We start from the raw sequence: 25,829 nt of genomic DNA, 5'->3' as shown, positions 1-25,829 counted from the left end.
ATTTAGTAGTTTATATCTTGCCTGGTTTCTAAACAATTGTGAGAAGATTCATTTGGTTTCACCTCACCTATTCTGCTCAATATTTTACATTTCTATTGCACTCAAGGTGTTTGAAAAAATTACTTATTGAATGACACAAGGATAACATATTTTTCTTTGTTTCGGTTAACCAAAAAACAGAGCATAAAAAAAAACATAGCATATTTTTCTTTGTGGTAGTTGCTTCCCCTGTTTGGTTGCCAAAACTATATGCACTGAATCCTAAATCCCTGCCCCTTTTGGTCTTCATCACAAATATTATGGTTCATGGTAAATAAATTAAATGATCACTATGTCCTCTAGTTATTAATATTGCAATTTAATTAAGCTCTCTCATATTGAATTTAGACAGAAGAAAAAGAAAAGGTCACTTTCATTCTAATTATTGTTTGGTACACTTGCTAGCTAGTATGCTCTCACTATCATTGATCGAAAGATATGTGATAATTAATCATTTAAATTTATATTTATTGACTCACTATTATTCATACCTTTATATCAACTTTCAATTGAAAAAACAAAATGTATATAAACTTTTAATATTACAATTCATATCTTAGTTAGATTTTATTTTTCCCTCTTTCCATTATTATTTAATTATTTAATTCAAATTTGACAGGTGTTTATGTGTTGAGACGAACTTCAAAGAATCTTTTGTGGCAATAGCTTGCAAGAGGTATGCCTCTAACTTTTATTTTAATACTATGCAAATGTTAGAGGAGTTTGAATATCTTAAATATTCATCCATAGTGTAGTAGGTTCTAGGATTGTTACTATGTGCTGCGGTGATAATGAAAGGTTGAGAACTTGTGTGTTTTAGTGAAGTAGGATCTGAGAAATTTGTGTGCTGTGGAGATAAGGAAGAAATCTTGTGTGTTGTTTGAATTGATATTGTCAGATGGTTGGTTGCTAGTGTAGGGAAAATGTTGTTCGATTTTATGTAGACTTGTCTATGATTATCCTATAATTGAATTGTGTTTTTTTGATTGATTGATTTCATTATAACATATACTTGTATGAATGTACTTATTACGTGTTGGCATACACATATAGCATAGCCTTTTGTACTTCTTGTTTTATATATGTTAGTTTTCTTCCTGTCCCTTCTCACAGAAGAAAGGTTTCAAAAAGGAAGATATATAGGCTCTTATTACCAACTTTGGACATCATGTTTGATAAAAATTGGTTACAGTTCAACAGGTAATAAGAATTGAGGACTTAGTTAATATTAAGTTAATAAATTCATACATAGAAAGGTTATACCTTTCTCTAATAATTTTGAGTATATATTTTTCATTTAATTTTAGAGTATAAGCAAGGCGCTAAGAGTTTGTAGAGACAATAGAGAAAGAGGCTAATTAACCAAAAAAATTATTGTGTCCCTGCAAAGTGTGTCGAAACTTAAGTCACCAAGATGTCAGCATTCTTTATGAGCATTTGATCATAAATGGGATCGATCCAACTTACAAAATATGGTTTCGTCATGGGGAAGAAGTATCTAGAAGTGATGATATTGACGAAATGAATTATTTTGATGCTTATAATGTGTTTAGTGCTACAAATCTTGATGACTGTGATTTTGACGAACATGTAGAAGGCCCTGATGACAATTTCACCAAAAAAATTAGAAGATGCAGAAATTCCATTATATCCACAGTGCACAAAATACACTAAGTTATCTGCAATTGTTGCTTTGTATAAGCTTAAGACTTCTAATGGATCGTCGGACAAATATTTTGATGAAATGCTAGGGCTTTTCCATGATATGCTACCTTTTGATAATGTGCTCCTCAAGTCTATGTACTCGGTGAGAAAATTTCTTCGAGCATTCAAGTTAGGATATGAAAGGATTCATGCATGTGTAAATGATTGTTGTCTATTTAGAAAAGATAAAGAGACGTTGGAAAATTGTCCAACTTGTGAAACTTCTCGTTGGATGTCAGACAAGCTTACTGGAAAGGTTCGGAAAGGTGTACCTACAAAAGTTTTGAGGTATTTTCCTATAATCCCAAGGTTCAAACGAATTTTTAGATCAAAAACAATGGCTAAGAATTTAAGGTGGCATCACAATAATAAGAGTAACGATGGGAAAATGCATCACCCTGTAGATTCTATTGCTTGGGAGTTAGTGCATGAAAAATGGCCTTCTTTTTCAAAAGAAGAACGAAATCTTAGACTTGGACTTTCTACATATGGATTCAATCCTTTTAGTAATTTGAGTAGTAAATATAGTGTTTGGCCTGTGATGATGGTTATGTATAACTTGCCCCCATGGTTATGCATGAAACAAGAAAATGTTTTATTGTCATTGTTAATTCTAGGACCGAAGCAACCTGGAAATGACATTGATGTATATTTAGAACCACTCATAGAGGACTTGAATGTATTATGGAATGAAGAAGTTGAAGTTCATGATGCTTTTGATAACACAACTTTCTTGTTGAGAGCAATTTTGATGTGGACCATCCAAGATTTTCCAGCTTATGGGAACCTTGCTGGATGTAAAACTAAGGGGTATTGTAGTTTTCCTTTATGTGGTAAAGATACACATTCAGAATGGTTAAAACACAGCTCAAAGTTTTCATTTCGAGGCCATCAAAAATTTCTTCAAACAAACCATCAATTTCGAACTAGAAAAAGTTGGTTTGATGGAAAAGAAGAGCTTGGACGTGCACCAAGGATAATGAATGGGAGTAAAATTTTTGACCATCTAAAAGATTTTGTGAATGTATGGGGTAAATCTAAGTTAAAGAAAAGAAAGAGAGGTTGTGATGATGATAAAAAAAGAGATGTGGAAAAAACGATCAATCTTTTTTGAGTTACCTTATTGGAAGGTTAGTATGTATAAATTTATTTATCTAGATAAAATAACATTGTATTTAGAAGAATTTTTAATTATTTATCTCTTCAATATTTACTTCAGGATTTATATGTTCGTCACAATTTGAATGTGATGCATATAGAGAAGAATGTGTGCGAAAGCATTATTAATACACTGTTAAATGTTGCTGGGAAGACTAAAGATGGAATCAAAGCTCGTTTGGATTTACAAGATATGGATATTAGGAGTGGATTACACCCGCAAGAGCAAGGGACTAGAAACTACCTTCCACCAGCTATACATACACTTTCAAAGGACGAGAAACACTTATTTTGTGAACGTTTGTTCTTGTTGAAGGTACTAGATGGGTATAGTTCAAATATTCAAAATTGTGTTTCAATGGAACAATGCAAGCTTGTGGGTCTTAAGTCACACGATTGTCACATTTTTATGCAACAATTACTACCAGTGGCAATAAGAGGATTGATGCCTAAGGGTCCAAGGGATGCTATAATAAGATTATGTGCATTCTTCAATCGAATATGTCAACGAGTTATTGGCAGGGAGAGCTTGATGACATTCGAAAATGAAGTTGCTGAAACGTTATGCTTGTTTGAGAGATTCTTTCCACCATCATTTTTTGACATCATGATTCATTTGGTGATTCATATTGGACGAGAAGCACGATTATGTGGACCAATTCAGTTTTGATGGATGTATCCCTTTGAGAGGTGAATCAATAAAAAAATTATTATTCTTTTATATTTATTATGATATATGGATATTTTATTAATGATGTACTAATATCTGATGTGATAGACGTATGAAAACACTCAAAGAATATGTTAGAATTTGAGCAAGGCCTGAAGGTTGTATTGCAGAGTCTTATCTTGCAGATGAGTGTGTGATTTTTTGTAATGAATTCATTAACAGAACAGTTGAATTGAACACAAAAAAAGGTTGTAATGAAGAGTGGGCCAATGATGTGATACTTGAAGGTCGTCCAATTTCTGGGAAAAAAGAAATTACGATAACAGATGAGTGGATAGAAATTGCACACCGATATGTTCTGCTGAATACATCTATTGTAGAGCCTTTTATAGAGTAAGTCCATGATGGGTCCTAATTGTTAGTTTTTATGTTCAAAATTAAGTAATTTTAGCCATTTTATTTTAATAAATTAGGATGCATATGGAGGAGTTAAGGAAAACAAACAAAATTTATGAGAGAAATAGTGGCTTGCTTTGGAAAAGACATGTAGAGACATTTCCAAAATGGCTGAAGGAAAAGGTAAACTAGTTCATTCTTAACTGATTTAGCTTAGTGTGTTAAGTTGAGTGATATGACTAATTGAAAACTATTTTTAATAACAGGTTCCTATTGATATGGCTGAAGAAAAAAATTTGTTGAAATGGCTAGCATATGGACCCAGAAAACAAGCAATATCTTACACAGGATTAATTATCAATGGTCAAAGATTCCGTGTAAAGGATATTGAGAAGTCTACACAAAATTGTGGTGTTTCCATTGATGAAACAGCCATGTGTAGATCTAGTGATAAAGATATATCGCAAGTTGCTGGTGTAGTTTCCTACTATGGGGTCCTAAAAGAGATAATCTTGTTAGATTATTACACAGTTCAAATTCCAATTTTCAAATGTCATTGGGTTAATGTTCCTAATGGTGTTAGGGTAGAAGATGGTCTTACATTAGTTAACCTGCACCAAAGTCAATCACAATTTGTTGAAGACCCTTTCATTTTAGCTTCACAACCTAAACAAGTTTTCTACTGTAGAGAACATGATTCTTCCAGTTGGTATGTGGTGTTGAGGGCATCCCCTAGAGGATTTTATGACTTGGAATACTATGATAAGCATGAGTATATGCATATCATTTCAGAAGAAAATTTTGAAACTGAGTTGGATGATGTACTTGAAGAAGATCAATATGTGAGAGTGGATTGTGAGGGCACGTTAGTTTGAATATCATGTTGTTTTATTGACAATTGAACTAATCTGGTAGTACTTGTACTTGTTATTTGGAATATCATGATGTACATGGTTGCCAACATTGATATTAGATTTATGTACAAGTTTGTTGAGACTGATATTAGAATGTTGTACTTCTTAAATTCATGGTATCTAATGATTGTGTGTAGTTTGACTTTTCTCTTCCATTTTAGTGTACTACCCCCATTAATGGGAATTTACTTATTTGGTACCCTATGTTTTTGCAAAGTATCATTTTGGTACCCTCTGTTTTCAATACTGCTCATATGGTACCATGTATTTTAAAATTATACATATTTGATACCCTAGACTCAGATTTGATAGATAACATTTTGTCAATATGACCAAACTGTCATCAGTTATATGTAATTAAGTAATTAAATTTAAATTTGGAACTTACATAATTGACAACAGTTTGATTAAATTAGTAAAATTTTATTAATTAAATTTGAGTTTAGGGTACCAAATATGTACGATTTTAAAATACAGGGTACCATATGAGTATTATTGAAAACAGAGGGTACCAAAATGATACTTTACAAAAACACAGGGTACCAAATGGTTACCTACCCCCCATTAATTAATTATCATTGTTACACATATATTTATGTTTTTTGGACTTGATTTCATACATTAATGTTGAGTTAACTAGTTTCATGCATTAAATCAGGCACTACCACAAGATATGCCTCCAAAAATGACATCACAACGAAAGATGATAGTAAGAGAAGACTATTCTGAAGATATAGAAACAACCACAACTCATATAAGCTCCAATAAGAGAAAGAGGTGACTTAGGAAAAAAAAACATTTGACACAGAGCAATTAACACCTCTCAATAGCTTTTATCATACATTGGCGAAAACACCTACTCAAACTTCATCTACTCCAATGTTAGATTCACCAACAGCCAATACTAGGGGATATCACAAAAGGGTGCTTGGGAAAACACATAAAACTCCTATAGAAGATAATCGTGGGTCATTGATGGCAACATGAAAGTCACCTCGCCTATAATCATTAGAGGCACAAGATCTTGGAAGCTCATCAAAATCTATTGCTGATAACTGTGCAGTAGATCAAGAAGTTGTTGACCACATAGAAGAACGTACAAAAAAGAGAACAAGAGGTCCAACTAAAATGAAGTCTATTGCAACTGATAGTGATTGTCGTTTGGAAGTGAAGTTTAATTCCAAAGGACAACCAATTGGTACAACATCGGTAAAATTGTCTTCTTTTTTAGGAGCACTTGTGAGAGAAATTGTGCCAATAACAATAACTGATTGGAGGAAGATCACTCCAGGAATGAAAGAATTTTTATGGAAATCTATTCAGGTATAAAGTCTAATCAATATTTATTGTACTATTTTTTATGATCATAAAGTTTGCTACAATTTATTGACATTAATATATTTGCATGTTTAATTTTTTACTAGGCAAGATATAAGGTTGACAAAGAATGGCAAAAGTACTATGTCTTTAGAACAATGGTAGATCTTTGGAGAGCTTCGAAATCAATATTGGTTTCTAAACTTAGGAAGGCACCCAATAAAGAAGCAAGAATGAACCTGAAACCTGATAACATCAACTCAGAAACTGAGTGGAAAAGTTATGTTAGAGAAAAAAACTAGTACTAAGTTTAAGGTACCTTAATTTCAATTTTTGTTCTAAACTTATTACAAATTCAAGTTCATTTATGATTAATACTATTATCATTAATCGTGGATTCTAATAGGCCAAAAGTGAGAAATTCAAAAAGATACGGACAAAGCAATTGCCTCACACTTGTAGCCGTAAAGGATATGCACTCTTGACTGAAGAATTGGTAAAATTAGATCTATTTGTATGTGATTTATAAGAAATTGATTTTATCTCAAATTTTAATTAATATTTTTTACATCCTTTGCTAGGTTAAAAATAGCGGAAGCAAAGAAGCACCTTCTAGAGTTGATGTTTGGATTAAGGCACATAAGAAGAAAAATGGTGAACCTGTAAATTCAGAAGTGGCTGAAGCTTTTGTATGAACTAAATTTATTTAATTATGATTTGATTTGTTTTTATTACATACTTTTCATCTAAATATTACCATTGTTGATTTTACATATATATTTTCAGGATTTAGTGGAAGAATATAAAAAATATGTAACTATTTCTATAACTACAAGTGTTAATGATGACATTCTAACAAAGGTGCTTGGCTCTGAAAAGAATACATATTTGAGGGCTTTTGGAAGAGGAGTTACTCGGTCAAAATTGGCAATTGTTTCTGAACGAGATGATCACATGATTCAAATAAAAGATCAATGTAATGAGTTGAAGGATAGAATGTCACACATGGAGCAACTAATTCAATCTTTACTAAAAAATCAGGTAAGTTATTTTTTTTTCTCATGAATTCGGTTATAATTACTGTTTTTTATGTCTTACTAGTTTTCCATTCAACTAATGGCTGATGTATAATATCAATATAGAATGAACCTGTTCAAAGTGGGGAGCAATCAAATGCCCATGTTCCATCATCTCCTGTGGTAACTTCCTAATCATTAAGTCTTAAACTTTCTCCACCTTTTATAAATGAATTCTAATTATTGCCACTATTCTTAAAGAGTGTAAGGGATAACATATATGGCCAAAAATGCAAAATATTGGATTGGACTGGATCTGGAGATATTATTGCAGATGGATACTTCATTTCAAGTGACCCAAAAGATGAGGTCCATCATGTTCCTCTTGGTCCAAATGCCATGAAAGTGGGAATAGATTTTGCAAGGAAACCCAACTCATTTCTTTGGAGGCCTACATCTAACATTTTCCATATGGAAGATGATATTGGTAGTATAATTACATGGCCAACTGAAAAAGTGAGAATGAACTGACCAAGTATATTTTGCAAACTCTACATTACTACTCTACTATTTGTTTTTTTTATATATGTCTAAGTAATTTAAATATGTATATTTTGGGTTCTAATGCAGTTGGTTGTGGTGCCATACATTTTCATATAGTTAGGCTCTTGAGGTGTGTTTTCTTTTCCTTGTACTCTTTATAATGGAAAATATCTTGTTGGCTTGCTTTAGTAGTATAAACCATGCATGAATATAATATTTATGTCTTTTAACATTAATAGTGCTTTAATATTGTTGTTGTTGTTTCATTTCTGACCAAGACACAAATAGATGGAATCAAATGGAAGGTCATGGTACACTTTTTGGGCTCGGCAATAGGCTTTCAAATCTAGTGGAAATAACAAAGCATCAAAATATCTTTAGATTTCGTTGTTCACTTTTAAAGTGAAACATGGAAGTTTTTTCAAATTTTAGCTAAACCTTCTAGCTAGAAGTTTATTGTGATGACTTTGATTCTCTAAACTTTACTTTGTGAAAGTTGTTCACTTCTTAAGTGAAACATATATTTGGACCGAGTTACCTAATATGATGATATTGACATTGACATTTTTGTAGATCTAATGTTTTTTTTATCATTATATTGTTATCAAGGTACAAAAAATAAATTTTATTAAAATATAATATAAATAAAAAAATAACAATTATAACCAAAAGTTATCATTAATATAATAATAACAAGCACAAAATGTTATAAAAGAATCTATAATAACATTTTTTTACAACGCTTAAATAATGACATGAAATAAGCATAATGTTTGACTCTTGAAAAAATATAACAAGCACAAAATGTTATAAAAGAATCTATAACAACATTTTTTATAACACCTAAATAATGTCATGAAATAAGAATAATGTTTGACTCTTGACAAAATATTTATAAGCTTGATAAATAGATATTGTATATATTTTATAACAAAGAAAAACTGTTATGGAATAGTAAAATATAACACTATTGATAACACTTAAAAATTGTTATAAAAATGTCCAAACTTTTAATAACATGGGCTATGTTAGTATTGGGTAAAGTGTTATAAACTGTTTTTTATAGCACTTTTTCAGAGTTATCTATAATATTTTTTCTTGTAGTGAATATAAGAAGAGATATAGATGTTGTTTATTTATTTGAAATTTATATGCCAACAATACAAATTTAATTAATATAATTGATAAATTCTATAAATAAAATTAAGCAAACGTACTTGTATCTATATATAAATATATAGATTATATACAATTTAAAACAATTTGTTATTATTTGAAAAATGATATTATATAATAATCAAACATGATGAAATAGTGTTTAATAATCTTACATTACAAATACAGAAATAGTCAAAAGTCGGAATTAGTATCAGAAAACAAAAATTACAAATACATGTGAACTTTTATTTTATTATTCAGAGTTTTAGATCTACATTATAAAATATGATCAGATCAGATCAGAAACTACAATTTGCTTGGAACTCTGTACCCTCCCTCTTTTTTCTTTTTTCTTTTTAAAATAAATGCACCGATTCTTTCAAGAGATTTACCATTTTTTTTTTGTTGTAATTTTTTTAATATGTAAATTATTTAAGGTTAAAATTTTATTTGGTCATATCATATCGTATTTTTTTCCACTATAATTTTAACGATAAATTATTTTAAAACATAGATATCAGTTTTTAAATTACAGCACTATCACATAATTAACAATCATTTACTTTTGTATATTGATAGAAAAAAAAAGACTTTTTAGAATTGTAGTATCCATAGTTGATTAAAAGACTATTGTCCCTAGTAGGAAGGTCGGTTTGTTGATGGGGAAGAGGAAAATAGATTGTATGTTGACTTTTGCTATAAGTTAAAAGGCTTCCACTAAACCATTTAGTTACAGGTTTAGAGTTTGGAACCCAATTAAAGGGCAATTAGCTATTGGGGTTTGGAGAGGTCAGGCAGCCTTTTTCTCTGGTGTTGAATAAAAGGTTGGTTGAGATGACTTCAGTTTATTTCATATAAAAAAAAGTAGTCGAAAGAGATATGAGAAAGAAGGAGAAAAAAACAATGTGATGGTTTGTACAAATAGCCTAATTTTTTTTGGCGAAAGAGAGTTCATAAAAGTTGAGTATTAAATCACCCAGGGTTTGGCCTAGCGGTGGGAGCCCTTGTTTTGTACCAAGAGTCGTTGTTTTGTACCAAGAGTCGTGATGAAGTCATATTTTCTCCATGAATGTTATTGGTGGGTTGTATTATATTGAAAATTGTAAATAAAATTGTTAATCATTGTCATGTTAGAAAAGATGTTTATAGGTGCGAAATTAAATCATGAGAATCAGAGATTGAAGAATCTAGAATAATATGCATGTGTTAATTTATGTAAAATGAAATAAATAAAAGAATATGACAATAATAAGATAATTATGAAGAGAATATGCAGTTGAAAACATGTTACGTATTGCATCTTTCATCTTTCATCTTTTGTGAAAGCCGTTGTGTTACTGCTAGGGCTCTCCCCAAAAAAGAGAAAAAAAGGAGCGGAGCGGAGCGGAGCCAACCAAGTGTGTGAGAGATTTTAGGTGTGGTTCCCACGAAATAAAATGTAATAACTTAAAATAATAGATGATTGAATATGTCGGTTCTAGATATTAGAATCTATTACTTACACAATTGATGGAGACAGGTTGATGCTACCAACAACTTTATGCCCAGTTTTTTTTTTTTTTTTAAATAGGTATTACATTAATATGGATATTTTTTTAACAAAAAAAAACTAAAATATGTAAATAGGAATTAAAGTTTTAAAATCTGGAAATTTTTGGATTTTTATATAAGTAAATTTTCCAGATTGCATTCTTTTTTCCCAAAGAGGTTTGAGCTCCACGACCTCAGAATCATTGTTAATCGTCTTCTTCTTCCTTATTCGTTTCCTCTTCTCATGAATCGATTCAAATCTAAATCGATGTACAAAATTGTTTCTCTCTTTGACAGAGAAAATGTTTGCGAGATGGACTTGAGGAAACAAATACCCAAACAGATATTGGTGAGTAAAATTGCCGAAACATTCCATTGGAAAAAGAATGGGTTTAGCTTCCTTTTTAGGTTTGGGTCTGCGAAAAGAATTAAGACATGGCATCTGCAATGGTAGTGGCAGTGGTAGAAAGCAATTTCAGCAAGATCATTCTAATCATGGAATTCGTAAGCGGATCTTGCTGCTTTCTCTGGTGAAACCTTTCAGGTAAGCACAAGTTCTCCCTTAGGCCCTTAGTTCAGTTCTAAATGTTGACATTTTTGCTAGTTTTCTATTTTTCCGGGTTGTTGTTGAAAGGCTGGGGTATGGTGATTCACTTCTCTGTAAAAAGCATAATAACACAATGTGTTATGTAACTTTTAAGGAATTCAGAGTATTTTTATGAATTAATTTAAGCACTTTTTTTTTTTGTTTCAAAGTTGATGTGAACCAAGTTTCACTCTTTCAATGGTGATGCTATATTAAAACTAAGCTTTTTTATGTTGCCCATGAACTATGATTATCTATTATAGATATGTATCTAATATTATGTTTTGTACATCATTTTCTTAGTTGTATCTTAGTTCGATCTTGTGATTATGTTTGCTAAGTCTGATATTTTTTGTTTGGGATTTAATATTAACTTATGTTTTGTACTCAAAATGCAGAATAAATACTTAAAGGTTGTGCTTGTTTTGTTTACAGTATAATATCAATAAAGAGAGCATAGACAAACAAGGCCACTAGGATATAGGATTTGCATCATTGTAATCCTCTTATGGGATGATGTTCGCATACCATGTAGTCATGGACCATTTCCACTTGCTTTATGATGTCTCTCTTGTTCTGTACCACAAGAAGGCATACCGGAATTTTTTATCATTCTTTTGGACTAAAATTAGCCTTAGGTAAAAGTGTAATCTTGAATTTGCAGGGAAAGTAAATTGAGAATGGAGTATACCTTAGGTTCTAAGTTAATTTAGGCTCTATATTTATTTAATAACTAGATTATTAAAGTAACTTGTTACTAGAAAATATGATTTAAAGTACCAAGTTAAATATGAGATAATAATAAAAAAAAAATAGAAATTAGTAAGTTGATACTTTGGAATTTATAAAAGTAACAAAGACAACAATAAATAAAGGAATATTTGCGACAAAACCCCCCATTCTTTTTTAATTCACGCACCAATAACCTCAATCAAAAATTTTGACGACGATACCCCGACTGTTACGTATTTGTTGTAGCCGTCCACTTTTAGACGTTAAGTGCCAGTTTGGAACAACGATGTCCATTTGTCGTTGATTTATTAGTCCATGTGGTTGATGATGTGACAATCAATTGATGATGTGTAATATTCTAAATTAAAAACAAGAAAAGATTTAAAGAATTAAAATTTTAAATTTTAAATTAAACTTATTATTTCAATAATCAAAAAATTATTTCAATATGCCTATGTTCTCGTCACCATAAATCTAGTAACCCAAAAACTTTCCAAATCTCAAACACATCATGGAACCCATTTTAATGTTCTTGATTTACAGATCTCAATCCCATCTTCTTCACCAAAAATTTAGATCAAACTCAAGCAACCCAAATCAGAAACAAACCCATAATATATAACACAAACCCAATTCAACATAAAATCAATCTTCGATTCAAACAACCAACAAACGTGCACCCAAAACTTAAATCTTTGTTAAGCATTGAATCAAATATCTTTAGCTCACTCTTTTCATAAACTTCACTGAAACAAAACACCAATATTTTTTAGATACCAAAAAAGGAAAAAAAAATCACAATATATAGAAAGAAAATGATGATGATAACGACTTGGAAGAGTAGTTTGAGTTGTTGTTGTGTGATGATGATGGTGAAGACCAAGATCTGAGAAGCAGTGGGTATCTTAGCGACAAGGTAAGGAGATCTCAGCGGCAGAGGCAACATATCTAGTTGGTTTTCAATGGGTTTTCTGGCTTTTGACACCAGATCTGGTTGGTTTTTTATGGGTTTTCTAGTTTTTGACACCAGATCTGGTTGGCGATGCAAGCCAAAGGGTTCTTGATTCTCAATGTGAGCTCATTTCCGTTTGCAACCCTCGCCGTAAACTCGTCGCCTTCGTCAAAGTATAAAAATGGCCTCTGCGCGACCATCTGTGAAGAGCAATAAGGTCACTGGTTTTTGCTACCTGGTGTGCCCCCCACCCCACCGTGGTTGTGCTACTCCGGCCCCTGTCGTCGACTTGCCCAACCTTTCTTCACAAGATCAATCTCTGCGGTTCTTCTCTTCACAAGGTCGACTTGCCCAGATTTCTTCTCAAAGGAAAACATTTTTCTTTTCTTTTTTGTTTTGAAAATTTCTGTTACTTTTTTTATTTTTATTGATTTAAGATTTAAGTTTTAATTAAAGATTTAAGTTTGTTTAATGTTTACCCAAAAAATGGCTGATGATGACGTGGCAGGGATTTCTCCCACATGGTTGACACGTGGCAGAAGTGTTGCTCGACTATCGACCAGAAGCACATCACTTCGTCAGGCTTAACTTTCAGATATGACCAGGCTGGTCGTATAATTTGATTTGTTTCCTTCTAAATTGTAATCTTATAATAATTACATTGAATATTTCCTCATTATGACCTTGATATGCAGTTATTAAGGAAAGATATGGCCCGTTGGCCCATGTAATCCTCCTTGAGCCTATAAATATACATGAAATGGCTCAAGGAAGGGACTTTTGATGGCTGAATCTTTTTGCTAAGATAAAGAAAGAGAGAGCTATAGTGCAATTATCCATTGTTTCATTGTATTTCTTCCAAGGTTTGTGAAACTCAAGAACCCTAGTTCTTTGATCACTGCTTTGAGATTCAATCTTAAAAATAGCACTAAGTGGACGTAGGTTATTACCATCCCTTGGGGCCGAACTACTACAATTCCTTGGTGTTTTCTTCTTTTTCATTGGATCATCTTTCTTAATTGTCGTTTTATCTTCTGTCGTACTTTTGACTCCGTGTCGTTGGCCAAATCAAGGGTCAACATTCTGGTGCTTTCATTGAGAGCTTGACGAAAAACTGTGAAAAAATCTAATGGCGAAAACATCCAAGAAGACTAGACAGGCTGCTGGCGCTGTACCATCCCAGCCTCCTCCTCCAAATGTCGCTGAGAATGAACCACATTTGGAGTTCAATGACGAGGAGTTAGATTCTGAAACACTGAGGGCAACGCTAGGAGTGTTGCAAGATGAGTTGCCTAATCTGAGGACCAATCAGGAGAATGCTGCGGAGACAATGGCACTGCAGCAAAGAGAAATAGAACGCCAGCGCCAAGAGCTGATTGAGCGGCAGGCGGAAATGGATCGTCGGCAGAGGGATGCCATGGCCGCCCTTGAAGTAGCCATTCAACTGGCTAGGAGTCAGGTTGTGCCAGCCTCCCAGCCAGATCAGCCACCGAATGCACCACCTCAAGGGGGTCCCAATCCAAGCCCTCCGCTCCAGCCAACAAGCCCTCAAAGTCCGGAGCACCCGCCTGTGGCTCAGGATGATGTCCCACCTAGGGATCCTAAGCAGCAGCCTCCATCCCAGGCTGGTCGAGGCAATCCCCAGCGCCTGAGGCAGAATAGGGCAGGGTAGTCGCCCCATAGCCCTAGACGCCCAGGGGATGAAGAGCTGAATCTACTGAACAGGGGGCACCGTCCTTCTGCCAACAAGAGGAACACAGAGTCAGGCTCTACGGTCAGGGGCCCCCCATGGCATAACAATACACGGGGACCCAACGACCAGCGCAGGCCCCCCCTTGACGCTTGAGAAATGCCAGCCCGAGGTGGAAATAGCGTGAACAATCGGTCATGCCGTAGTCAGCCACAATTCAGAGATGGGCATGACTATAATGAAGCTGATTCCGGCAGAAGAAATGATGGCCGGAGAAATGAAGAAAGAGGTGGAGGCAGAAGCCCCCCACCTAGAGAAAATAACCACAACGCTGGGGGGCAACCCAGGCAGCATAACGTCTTTAGTCAGCTAAGAGCTAGCGAGCAGAGACATAGAGACGATGATCTTAGGGATGTACTTAACGACCGCCATGAGAGGCACGACGAGTACTCTCCCCCGGCATCGGTGGCCCCAACAGTCCCAGAAGCTGTTCAAGCTCAGATTGATGCCCTGAACCAGGCGGTACAACAACTGGTCGGGGGACGAACGTCTCATATTGAGTACGATAGGAGGAGGGGCACCCCCTTTGTACAAAGGATCGCTGCGGCCGAAACCCCCAGTAAGTTCAAGATGCCTACATTGACGAACTTTGATGGGTAAGGAGACCCAGTATCTCACGTTAATAAGTTTGAGATACAAATGGACATACAAAAAGTGTCGAAAGATGCCCCCTGTCGGATCTTCCCTGCGACGCTGTCTGACATCGCTCAGGAGTGGTTCTTCAAGTTCCCTCCTGCTAGTATAGTATCTTGGGAAATGGTCGTGAAGGAATTTTACAGACAGTTCTACGCAGGTCGCATACACCCCACAGAGGCCAACCAGTTAGTCGAGATACATCAGAAAGAGGGAGAGCCCTTGAAAGAATATGTCCAACACTTCATGCGAGCAATGGCTGTATCAAAGACAGTGGGCGATGAGGGTAAGATGATGGCTCTAACTGTTGGGGTTAGGCGCCATTCACTCCTCTGGAGTAGCCTCAGAAAGAATGGGGTAAGAAGTACCCAAGAGTTTTTGGATCGGGCTGATCGATACATCACACTCGAAGACGCGATTTCCAACGAAGGGAAATTGCCAACAAAAGACAAGGGGCCCAAGGAAGAACCCGCCAAAGCCACCAACGGGTCGAAAAAGCCCAATGGCAATGGCAAAGGCAATGGGAATGGCAGTGGTAGGAATGGTGGAAAATGAGCGAACAATGAACCCTCAGCTTCTGAGAGTAAACACCCCAAAGGCAATTGATACGAACCAAGATTCATCAGCTACACGACCCTTGTCGAAAGCCGAGTTGAAGTCTACCAGGCGACTAGCTCAAGCGTGCCTTACAAACGACCGGCAGCTATAAGGAAAGATATCTCCAAGAGAGATATGACAAAGTTCTGCCATTTTCACAACGACTACGGGCACGACACCAATGAATGTAACCAGTTGAAAGACGAGATTGAGTTCCTGATTAGGCAGGGACATTTAAAAAGATATGTGCGAGCCAGAGGAGGGTCTCAGTGAGAGACTCAAGGTGGCAACGAGCAAGCGCCTGCACGCCAACGCTCGCAACCTCTACAACCAGCTCCTGTGGCAGGCACATTACTCACCATCTGCGGAGGCCCACATCTTGCAAGAGACAGTGGGAAGGCAAGGGAACGATACGCTCGAACCCTACCCCACGACCAGGACATCGAGATGATGAGTGTGGAGGATCGAACAGAGGAGAAATTGATAACTTTCTCAGAAGACTGCCCAGCACGTGCGAATCCCACACTCCGATCCGCTGGTCGTAGACGTACAAATTGCCAACATGATGGTGAAGAGGGTGTTGGTCGACACAGGAAGTTCGGTCAACATCCTGTACAAGTCTTCGATGGAAAGAATGAAGTTTTCCATCAAAGACCTGGAGCCATGCAACCAAACCATTTATGGTTTTTCTGGTGAAGGGCTCACCCCAACAAGGTCGATTAGGCTTCCAGTTACAGCGAGTACTGCACCTGCCAATAGGACATTACTCACTACTTTCATAGTAGTTGATTGTCCTTCAACATACAATGTTGTAATTGGGAGGCCAATTCTGGTCGACCTACGGGCCGTCGCTTCAATATGGCACCTCGCCATGAAATTCCCGACAGGCGCCGGGGTAGGATGCGTATTGGGAAATCAGCGAGAAGCAAGGGAGTGCTACAACGCCTCGATCACCAAAGGCGAAGAAGGGTGTATCGAGAGATGCTCTCGGAAAAGAGTTGCAAGTGGCAACTGATGCTCAGGCCCACTCAGGTGATAATGTCACCAAATAGAGCGTTGCCCAAAGTGAGGATAGAGATTTGGATCCTCACTTTGGGGATTTTGAGGAGGAAATTGGACCTATCGAGGACCTTGAGGAGGTCCAACTCGATGAAGAAAATTCGACCAGGGTTGTGAAAGTCAGTAAAAACATAGAGACAACGACAAAACAAGCACTGATGGAAATTTTAAGGAGGAAGCAGGAAGTCTTTGCCTGGTCGCATAAAGACATGGTCGGAATAGACCCTAAAGTCATCAGCCATGTCCTGAACATCGACAAGAGTTTTCCACCGATGCAACAAAAAAGAAGGCTGCTTGACAAAGATAGATAAAAGGCCTTAAAAGAAGAAGTCGAAAAGTTGAAGGAGAATGGGTTCATTAGGGTGGCGTTTTATCCATCGTGGGTCTCTAATCCCGTGCTAGTTCCCAAGCCGAATGGAAAGTGGCGCACGTGCGTGGATTTCACAGACCTTAATAAATCTTGCCCAAAGATTGTTTCCCACTCCCAAGAATCAACCAGCTAGTCGATGCCACTGCAAGACATGAGATTCTCTCATTCATGGATGCATACTTTGGGTATAATCAGATTAGTATGCATCCCCCTGATGAGGATCACACTAGTTTTCAGACTGATACAGGGCTTTACTGTTACAAAGTAATGCCTTTCGGTTAGAAAAACGCTGGTGCGACTTACCAACGACTAGTCAACCAGATGTTTAAAGAACTGATCGACACAAACATGGAGGTCTACGTAGATGACATGCTAGTCAAGTCAAAGAAGGCAGAAGGGCATATAAAGGATTTGCAAGAGTGCTTCAACATCTTGAACAAATATCAGATGAAGTTGAATCCCCTTAAATGCTCCTTCGAAGTAGGATCAGGGAAGTTCTTGGGATTTATAGTTAACTCGAGAGGAATTGAAGCCAATCCCGAGAAAATTAAAGCCCTGATCGATATGAAATCGCTAGCAAAGATTAAGGATGTTCAAAGTTTAACCGAAAGAATTTCCGCTCTCACTAGATTCATTTCGAAGTCAACAGATAAGTGCGTTCCATATTTTAATCTACTTAGAGGCAACAAAAAGTTTGAATGGAAGGAGGAGTGCGAGCAGGCTTTTCAAGCATTGAAAACTCATATGGCGCAACCACCTGTCCTATCGAAACCGGTTGATAAGGAAACTTTGTTCATCTACCTGGCGATCACGGAATATGCTGCTAATGCAGTTTTAGTAAGGGAGGAAGAAGGCGTGCAGAAGGCTATTTACTATGTAAGCAAAAGGCTAATTGGAGCAGAACAGCAGTACCCGCCCATCGAGAAGCTAGCCTATTGCCTAATTTTGGCCTCCAGGAAGCTGCGGCCTTACTTTCAAGCTCACCCAATCGAGGTTTTGACAGACCAGCCTCTACGGCAAGTCTTGCAAAAACCAGAGGCTGCGGGTAGATTGTTAAAATGGGCAGTCAAACTTGGGCAGTTCAATATATCTTACTTGCCGCGAGCAGCAATAAAAGGGCAAGCCCTGGCTGACTTCATTGCAAAGTTCACTGAACTTACAGATAGCGAGCAAATTGAAGAGCCTAATGAGCCTGAGTCTCAAAACCAAACTCCCTCGTGGAAATTGTTTACAGATGGTTCTTCTAACGAGTGCTACACCGGAGTTCTAACGAGTGTCGCGCCGGAGCAGGAGTAATATTGACAACACCGGAAGGACATCGACTTCACTACGCAATCAAGTTTGACTTCACTTCTTCTAACAATGAGGCCGAGTATGAAGCATTACTCGCTGGGTTACGGTTAGCCAGGGACATGAATATAAAATTGCTTGACATCTATAGTGATTCTCAGCTGGTGGTGAATCAAGTCATGGGAGAATACCAGGTGCGAGGATTAAAGATGGTGGCCTATCTAAACAAAACAAGAGATCTATTGGCTCAGTTCGACAAATACACCCTCCAGGAAGTACCTCGCGACAGAATTCCAATGCTGATGCTTTGGCTAAATTAGCAAGTGTGAAGGATGCTGATACTCTACATATTGTACTGGTTGAGCGGTTGTCTATGCCAAGCATCCAAGCAGAGGAGACCACTATGGTAATCCAGATGGCGGATACATGGATGGCACCATATATAGAATATCTGGCGCAAGGTGTGTTACCAACGGATAGAAACAAAGCTAGGACCCTTCAGCAGCAAGCTGCTAGGTATATCTTGGTCGATGGAATCTTGTACCGAAGGGGATACGCAATGCCACTCCTCAGATGTATTTCAAAAGAAAATGCCAAAGAATTAATGAAAGAGGTACACGAAGGCTTTTGTGGAGACCACGCTGGGGGGCAAAGCTTGTCAAAAAAGATCCTGAGGCAAGGATACTTCTGGCCCACGATGAATGAAGACTCGATGGAGTTTGTGTGGAGGTGCGATAAGTGTCAGAGGTTCTCCAAAATCCCATGACCAGCCCCTAATAAGCTTAAACAAATGCAAAGTCTGTGGCCGTTTGCAGTTTGGGGCATAGATCTAATCAGATCTTCGCCCACAGGAAAGGGCGGCGTCAAATATGTTGTGGTTGCTATCGACTACTTCACTAAATAGGCTGAAGCTGAGCCACTCGCAACCATAACAACCAAAAAGGTGCTGGATTTCGTGATCAAAAACATCGTTTGTCGTTATGGATTGCCAAGGAAAATCATCTCGGATAATGGCACCCAGTTTTATAGTGATTTATTCATGGATTTTTGCGAACGACATGGCATTATCAAGAGCTTTTCTTCAGTCGCTCATCCCCAAGAAAATGGCCAAGTCGAAGCAGTCAACAAAACACTAAAGGATACACTGAAGAAAAGACTGGAAGAAGCTAAGGGGGCGTGGCCGGAACAATTGCCTGAAGTCCTTTGGTCGTACAGAACTTCCCATCGAACAGCAACAGGCCATACTCCAATCTCTTTAGCTTATGGGTATGAGGCTATGTTTCCTGTTGAGTTAGATCCGCCTTCGCATCACAGAATAACGTACGATCAAGGCTCGAACAACCAACTATTTATGGAATCCCTAGACTTAGTCGATGAGAAGCGTGAGCAAGCCCAACTCCGAGTAGCTGCGTACTAGCAGAAAGTCGCCTGGTATTTCAATTCTAAAGTGCGAGAAAGGAAATTCAATGTCAGAAATCTGGTACTTCGAAGAGTTTTCCTAAACACCCGCGACCAAGCTACTGGAGTACTTGGACCTAATTGGGAAGGGCCTTACCAGATTGAAGAAGTCCTCCATCCAGGCACCTACAAACTTGCTCGCCTAAATGGAGATCTCATTCCTCGCTATTGGAATGGAGAACACCTGCGCAAGTACTATCAATGAACAATCCTTCTTAAAGTATTGGCTTGTATTAATTTTACCTTTTACATGTTATGAAAAAGGGTTGGTCATTTTATGTGACTAATCGCTTATAAGTGTAAGATCTTTTTAATCACTTGTACAGACACATTTTATCCATTTATTACGAGAAATATAAGGGACTGTGCGCAGCCAGTCATTCTTGCCAATTATTGTATTTTATACAACTATTTGCTCATTATGTGTGTTGTTTTGCTGTATTACAATTTTAATTATTTTGCTTTGAGCAGTATTGTTCGAGCAGGTTTTGGTCAAGGCAAGTGACCAAGGACCTAAAGCTCCTCGATCACTTGGGGGGCACATAAGGTATCTAGTAAGCAAAGCATACCGAAGGTATGTAAACACATGAGCAAAATAAGTAAAAGCATGCTAGGGTACTTAGAGTATTTTTCAAAATTTTGTATTTTGTTAAATCAAACCAAAGTACTATGCTAAGTTCGGTCATCCGAACTGATGTTATAATAAGATGCAAATATATTATAATATCAAAATGGATCCTTTTACACCGCGAACAGTCGCTGCTCGGATGTAATTGTTCAATTAAAAGTAAAAGCTGCTCGTGCAGCAATAAATACTCAAATGGGAAATAAATGTCTTTACATCACGACCCGTAGGCCGTATACTTGAAAAATTAAAAAGAAAGAAAAATAGCAGACTACAAGGCTGGAGGATCTTGGGGGGTGTCGTGCTTCATTGTCCGCCCCGTCCACGCCAGTGGCCAAGGAGATTTCGGGTGAGGCATGTACCCTTGCTCTCTCTTCTTCCGCCAGTCGAGCAACGCAGCGGGCTATCTCAGCATGCCTTGCGCACTCGGGAAGGTAGCTGAAATCAGCCTCTTCGTTGTGTTTCCAGAAGTCATAGAAACACTTAACCGTGGCGTTCTTGTACCTTTCCAAATTGTTGGTGTTTGCTTTTTCAAGCTTCTCGATCTGGCCCTCCAAGTTTGTAGTCTCTTGTCTACTCACAATCAAGTCCTACTCGAGCTTTTTAGCCTCGCGGTAGTTTACGTGGTTAGACTCCTTGAACTGGTCTCTTTGCTCAACGGCCTTATCCAGAGCAGTCTGCTTCTTCCCTAACTCCTCAGCCAGTTTGTTCTTCTCCTCAAGCATTGCCTCAAGCTGTTCAACATATTTCGCTTTGGCAGCTTTGAGTTATTTAGCGTACCGTTGCTCCAAAGCCCTGGACTGCTCGGTGATAGCACCCGAGCAGAGCCGGCCGGCAGTAAGGGTCAGCATTGTCTGCGATCAGAGCGAAAGTTAAACTAGCTGTAGATTATAAAAGGGTTGTCTCCACAGAAAAAGATAACTTACACTGGCAAACTCATTCATGCGCAGGTTAAGATCTGGTCAACGTCCATCGTCTCCGCCCCAGCCATCGCCTCTCGGCATCATTCGTGCTTCAAAATTTTGGCCACCCTGTCTTTGACCGATCTTAAGGCACGAATCGATATGTCACCCCCTGTGGAAGCAAGAGCAGCCCACTGAGTCTGGTCGATTGGGGCCAGTGGAGAAGGTGTCGACCCGACAAGAGCAGGAGGAGTTTGCTACTCGAGAGGAGAAGGAGGTGGTATTGCATTTGTTGAAGGTCCGTCTGCCGGAGGGTCTACAGTATGGGTTTTCTTGGCCGGAGGCGCTTTACTGCTTTCCCCGAGATGCCTCTTGCTCGTTTTCTTCTTGCTCGAGGGAGCTTCGGAAGCCTCGAGAGCACTGTTTATGTCGAACATATTCTCGGAGTCCATGTCTGTAAGAAAATCAAATACACAAACAGTGAGATAGTATAAACGATTGAGTATGTTATGTCAGGAAAAGAAACAAAGAAAATTGTAAGTGAAATACCCGAGCTATCATTACTGGTCGCTACATTATATACTCTACTAGTGTTACACTCACTCTCTAGCATGAAGAAGTTTGAATTTAAATTGGGAGCGTACTTAAAATTGCCGTCCTCGTCAAATAAGTGACAGGGAATTGGCAAACTATCTAAGAGCGAGAGATCAGTACAGTTCTCATCCGAAGATTTGTCGAGGGGCTTGAGAGGTTCGGTGGCTTTCTTTTTTCCCTTTCCCGTTGGGGCGGGGGGAGCAGCAGCCCGCGGGGTGCTGGAGGGTTCCCTGATTGTCACTCCAGTGGCCCTCCTCGAAGGGGGTTGTGACACGTCTGGGTACTGCTCGAGAACCTCTCCACCAGTGGCACTCCCCGCTGTTGACTCCCTCACATCCTGATGAGGGGCCAAAAGGCCGACCAGTCTAAAATTGGCCTCTGTGACCAGCTGTTTGACACTTTTCTCTATGTCGGTCATGCTGGCCAGGAGGGCTGAGCGGATCCCCATGTCTAGAGTAGGGTCTGGTCACAACCATGGGCCTTGAACACACTAAATTTCTAAGGGAAATGCAACAAAAAATTGAAGGAAGATAAACGAACAGTGGTACAAAGACTTTATCTCCTTGTGTGAAGGCCAAGTTGTTCGCAACCATGTCAGTCGTCAGGAAGTACTCCAGATGGTACTTCCCCACGTTCGAGATATAAGTAGTGTCAATCAGGAAAGTGCGACCTGTTTCTTGGTGACAAAAGTGGAAAAACCCCGTGTTTTCTTGGTTGGGGTTAGATTTTAGGTCGAACAGATAGTTGACCTCATGTGGTGTGGGGACAGGCCATTTCTTATGGCTATAGAGGATATAGAGTGCAGCAAGCATTCTATACCCGTTGGGAGTTATTTGAAAAGGGGAGACCCCGAAGTAATTGGCCACCCCCTGGAAAAAAGGATGAAGAGGCAACGTCACTCCTGCCTCAATGTGGTACCTCGACCAGGCGCTGAAAGCACCTCCAGGCAAGTTCGCCCATTGGTCTTGAGTGGGTTGGACTAGTGTCACCCCAGGTAGTCCATATTTTTTAATATAATTAGCGATCATCTTGATCATTACCCAGCTGACAGGGACGACATACCATTCAACATCTGGTCGAACGGCGTTTCGAGGCTAAGCACGAGTTTGAATGTTAGGGTCAGGGATATTTCTTTCCCGACCACTGGTCGAAGGAATTCCAGCCTGAGAAGCAGGCTGATTTGAAGGGTTGGAAGGTTTCTTTTTCTGGGCAGTGGATTTTACTCTACCCATGGTTGGAAGGTTTGACTGAGGTCTATTGGGTGGGGTTCGAGAAAAAGGAATTTCTGGTATCAGCGGGGACAGTTGCTTCTCGTCTTCAAGTAATTGGGCAAGCAAGTCATCGTCGATAGGCCTTTCACCTCCCCACGGATCTTGCATGAAAGCTGCAAACAAAGAAAGGGGGAGGTGAGAATGTAAAGCCTAAAAATCTGTGTTGAGAGTTAGAATAACACTGCTCGAGTATAAAAGTTAAGCTTTTATGCGGCCAGATGCATTCTAGAAAAAACACTAAGTTCTATACGAGCAGTTTGAAAAACAGATTGAAAAGCGAAAGTAAAAAGTTTTTCAGGAAAAAGCTTTTTCGACTCCGAAGGGGCAGGAAAAACCCAGTTTTTCAAGTAGTCTAAATATTGAATTTTTACTTCGATTTTACGCCCTAAATCTACAATCTCGACTACCAAGCTGGCTCCTAACTCCTACAAAACGTTACTTCACTATCCTATCAAACATCTATTGATATACACTCACCCCCCATAATAGTTTCAGCCAAGAACATGCAAAAGTTCAGAGATAAAAATAAGTATGAAACAGTTTTGCATGGCAACTCAAACGTCCAAGAAGTTCGTGAAACTTACTTAGATGAAGAACGGAGTATGAGCACGAAAGCTTTCGAGCGTCCGGATGAGAGTTCCTGGGAATTTCTGGGCTCTAGAGACAGAATTCCTTCGAAGCTCTTGGAGAGGAATAGCAAGTGAAAAGTAAAAAGTAAAATTGGGAATTTGGGGTGTTACTTATAGTGACTGCGATACGGTAGAAGAAAGTAATCATAAATTACCTTTATCAAAGCATGGGGAAGTGTAATGGCCGTCAGACAAGTTATTGGGAAACTAAAAAGACTTGATTGGACATGATTGATCACTTTTTTTCAAGAAAGCATGGGCGGCTCTGACAGATTTCGTGGCGTATTCGAAGGGTCAGTTTCCTAAGTTTATGTAACGACCTCCTTTCTTAACATACATATATATATTGTAAAAACAAAGTTTAACCTGAATATAACAATACTGAAATTCTGAATTTACAAAAACTTTATTAAACAATACATAACTAATGTTCATAACCTCAAACCATACAATACTCACAACTAAATAAAAACTTTTTCTTACATACAAATCTTAATACTTTTATAAATAACTTTTGTTGCATTACTACACCTTAACGTAGAAATGAAGATGTATCCAACCGATAAATTGAAAAGCTTTATGTAAATTATAAAGTTCATGAAATACTTTTAAAGCTTTAAGTAAATTAAAAAGTTCACAAAATACTTTTAATGAAATATAATTATAAAATCAAGTTTCTCATTTATTTATAAAATAGCATAGCAGAACTCCACTCCCTTCAGGTCAACCCCATATGTACAGTCATGTTGGCTCCACGTATACTCATCAACAGTTTATATTTGGGGCCTCTTACCTACAATACAAAACATTATCTGATGAGCTAAGGCTCAGTAAGCAGAATAACTACCTCATATGCATTAAAATAAACATGCAACATGTTATGTATTTTCTTTCTTTCACTTTCCTCTCTTTTGGGCCCTAGAGGATGCTGCTGCCAGCCTTACATAGGGAATTACATTCCCACCTGAACATAAACATGATAATAGGGAATTTCTCCCTCATAAACATTCATTATATAGGGACGTACATCTCCCTCCTTACATTTTTGGGACGTAGGTCTCCCAAGCAACACCTCTACTTTAACGCTTTCAGTAACTTGTTTGTGAACATTAAGCGTGCTTATGCATAATAAATATAACATTCTTGAAAATAACTTATGCATAAGAACATGGCAGGATAACATATAAAGCATATAAATGCACATAAGACACATAAAAGACTTGTATTGTAGATGAGGATTCTACTTACCTTGCGTCTTGATAAAACAACCGAAATTGTTAGCTTCCTGATAAAAACACAAACTATTAACTTACATAAAATCTACATTATGAAATGTTAGCTTATAATTGTTATTATCCCATTTTTCCTGTTTTATTGCTTATTTTATGTCCAGGCGTATGGTCATACTATATTTGTCCATGGCAAGGTCTTGGTCTAAAACTCGTGGTCATGGTCATACGAAAAAGTCCAGGTCATAATACTTGTCCATAATAATAGGAAATAAGGTTATAAGAGTCCATAATAATAGTCCAAAGTATGACCATAGCCTATATAAGTTTAGTATTATGAAGATACATATAAAATAGTTTATATTTCAATTTTAGCATTGTAAATTATAACGACATGGTAAAGTAATATATATATAAATTTTTGGCATTATAATGACATAGTAAATTAATCTATATATAACTTTTGGCATTATAACGGCATAGTAAAGCAATCTATATATAACTTTTGACATTATAACGACATAGTAAAATAATCTATATATAAATTTTGGCATTATAACGGCATAGTAAAATAATCTATATATAAATTTTTAGACATAGTAGCATAATCTATATATAAATAATAGCTAAATAACTGAACTGAAAGGCTCGGGAAGGAGCTTACCCAAAAAGGTCTTCGTAGGCTAGTGTTACAGATAGAACTTCGC

At 37.5% G+C, this 25,829-nt stretch overlaps 3 protein-coding genes and 1 long non-coding RNA gene across 4 annotated transcripts; all 4 read left to right on the top strand.

Annotated features, from left to right (window-relative positions):
- Window positions 1–1,642: 1,642 nt before the first annotated feature.
- On the top strand, window positions 1,643–4,842 carry LOC133824917 (uncharacterized). Its single transcript, XM_062257934.1, has 5 exons — window positions 1,643–2,767; window positions 2,963–3,564; window positions 3,794–3,964; window positions 4,045–4,150; window positions 4,234–4,842. The coding sequence occupies exons 1-5, from the start codon at window positions 1,643–1,645 to the stop codon at window positions 4,840–4,842; spliced, it is 2,613 nt and encodes an 870-aa protein (XP_062113918.1).
- A 1,032-nt stretch (window positions 4,843–5,874) lies between these two features.
- LOC133821304 (uncharacterized) lies at window positions 5,875–6,508 on the top strand. The gene is made up of 2 exons (XM_062253681.1): window positions 5,875–6,204; window positions 6,306–6,508. Exons 1-2 carry the CDS (start codon window positions 6,010–6,012, stop codon window positions 6,498–6,500), a joined length of 390 nt encoding a protein of 129 aa, XP_062109665.1. The 5' UTR covers window positions 5,875–6,009; the 3' UTR covers window positions 6,501–6,508.
- Window positions 6,509–6,819: 311 nt separating this feature from the next.
- Window positions 6,820–7,745, top strand: LOC133824916 (uncharacterized). Its single transcript, XM_062257933.1, has 4 exons — window positions 6,820–6,852; window positions 6,985–7,239; window positions 7,341–7,397; window positions 7,476–7,745. Exons 1-4 carry the CDS (start codon window positions 6,820–6,822, stop codon window positions 7,743–7,745), a joined length of 615 nt encoding a protein of 204 aa, XP_062113917.1.
- Window positions 7,746–9,836: 2,091 nt separating this feature from the next.
- On the top strand, window positions 9,837–13,765 carry LOC133823052 (uncharacterized). Its single transcript, XR_009888117.1, has 3 exons — window positions 9,837–10,989; window positions 11,467–13,056; window positions 13,224–13,765. It is a non-coding gene; the product is annotated as an uncharacterized LOC133823052 (long non-coding RNA).
- The last annotated feature ends 12,064 nt before the right edge of the window (window positions 13,766–25,829 follow it).

This window comes from Humulus lupulus, chromosome 3 (assembly GCF_963169125.1).
Source record: "Humulus lupulus chromosome 3, drHumLupu1.1, whole genome shotgun sequence".
In the NCBI taxonomy this organism is placed as follows: domain Eukaryota; kingdom Viridiplantae; phylum Streptophyta; class Magnoliopsida; order Rosales; family Cannabaceae; genus Humulus; species Humulus lupulus.
The sequence above is the reverse complement of the archived record's forward strand: the minus strand, read 5'-3'. Positions and strand labels throughout refer to the sequence as shown.

Excerpts from the sequence above, each read along its gene's own strand:
- LOC133824917 (XM_062257934.1), top strand. The coding sequence starts at position 1,643 with ATGACAATTTCACCAAAAAAATTAGAAGATGCAGAAATTCCATTATAT. Across the intron at positions 2,768-2,962 it reads ATCTAAAAGATTTTGTGAAT|GATTTATATGTTCGTCACAA; the intron begins GTATGGGGTAAA and ends TATTTACTTCAG. Across the intron at positions 4,151-4,233 it reads CAAAATGGCTGAAGGAAAAG|GTTCCTATTGATATGGCTGA; the intron begins GTAAACTAGTTC and ends TTTTAATAACAG.
- LOC133821304 (XM_062253681.1), top strand. The coding sequence starts at position 6,010 with ATGAAGTCTATTGCAACTGATAGTGATTGTCGTTTGGAAGTGAAGTTT. Across the intron at positions 6,205-6,305 it reads TTTTATGGAAATCTATTCAG|GCAAGATATAAGGTTGACAA; the intron begins GTATAAAGTCTA and ends ATTTTTTACTAG.
- LOC133824916 (XM_062257933.1), top strand. The coding sequence starts at position 6,820 with ATGTTTGGATTAAGGCACATAAGAAGAAAAATG. Across the intron at positions 6,853-6,984 it reads GGCACATAAGAAGAAAAATG|GATTTAGTGGAAGAATATAA; the intron begins GTGAACCTGTAA and ends ATATATTTTCAG. Across the intron at positions 7,240-7,340 it reads AATCTTTACTAAAAAATCAG|AATGAACCTGTTCAAAGTGG; the intron begins GTAAGTTATTTT and ends ATATCAATATAG.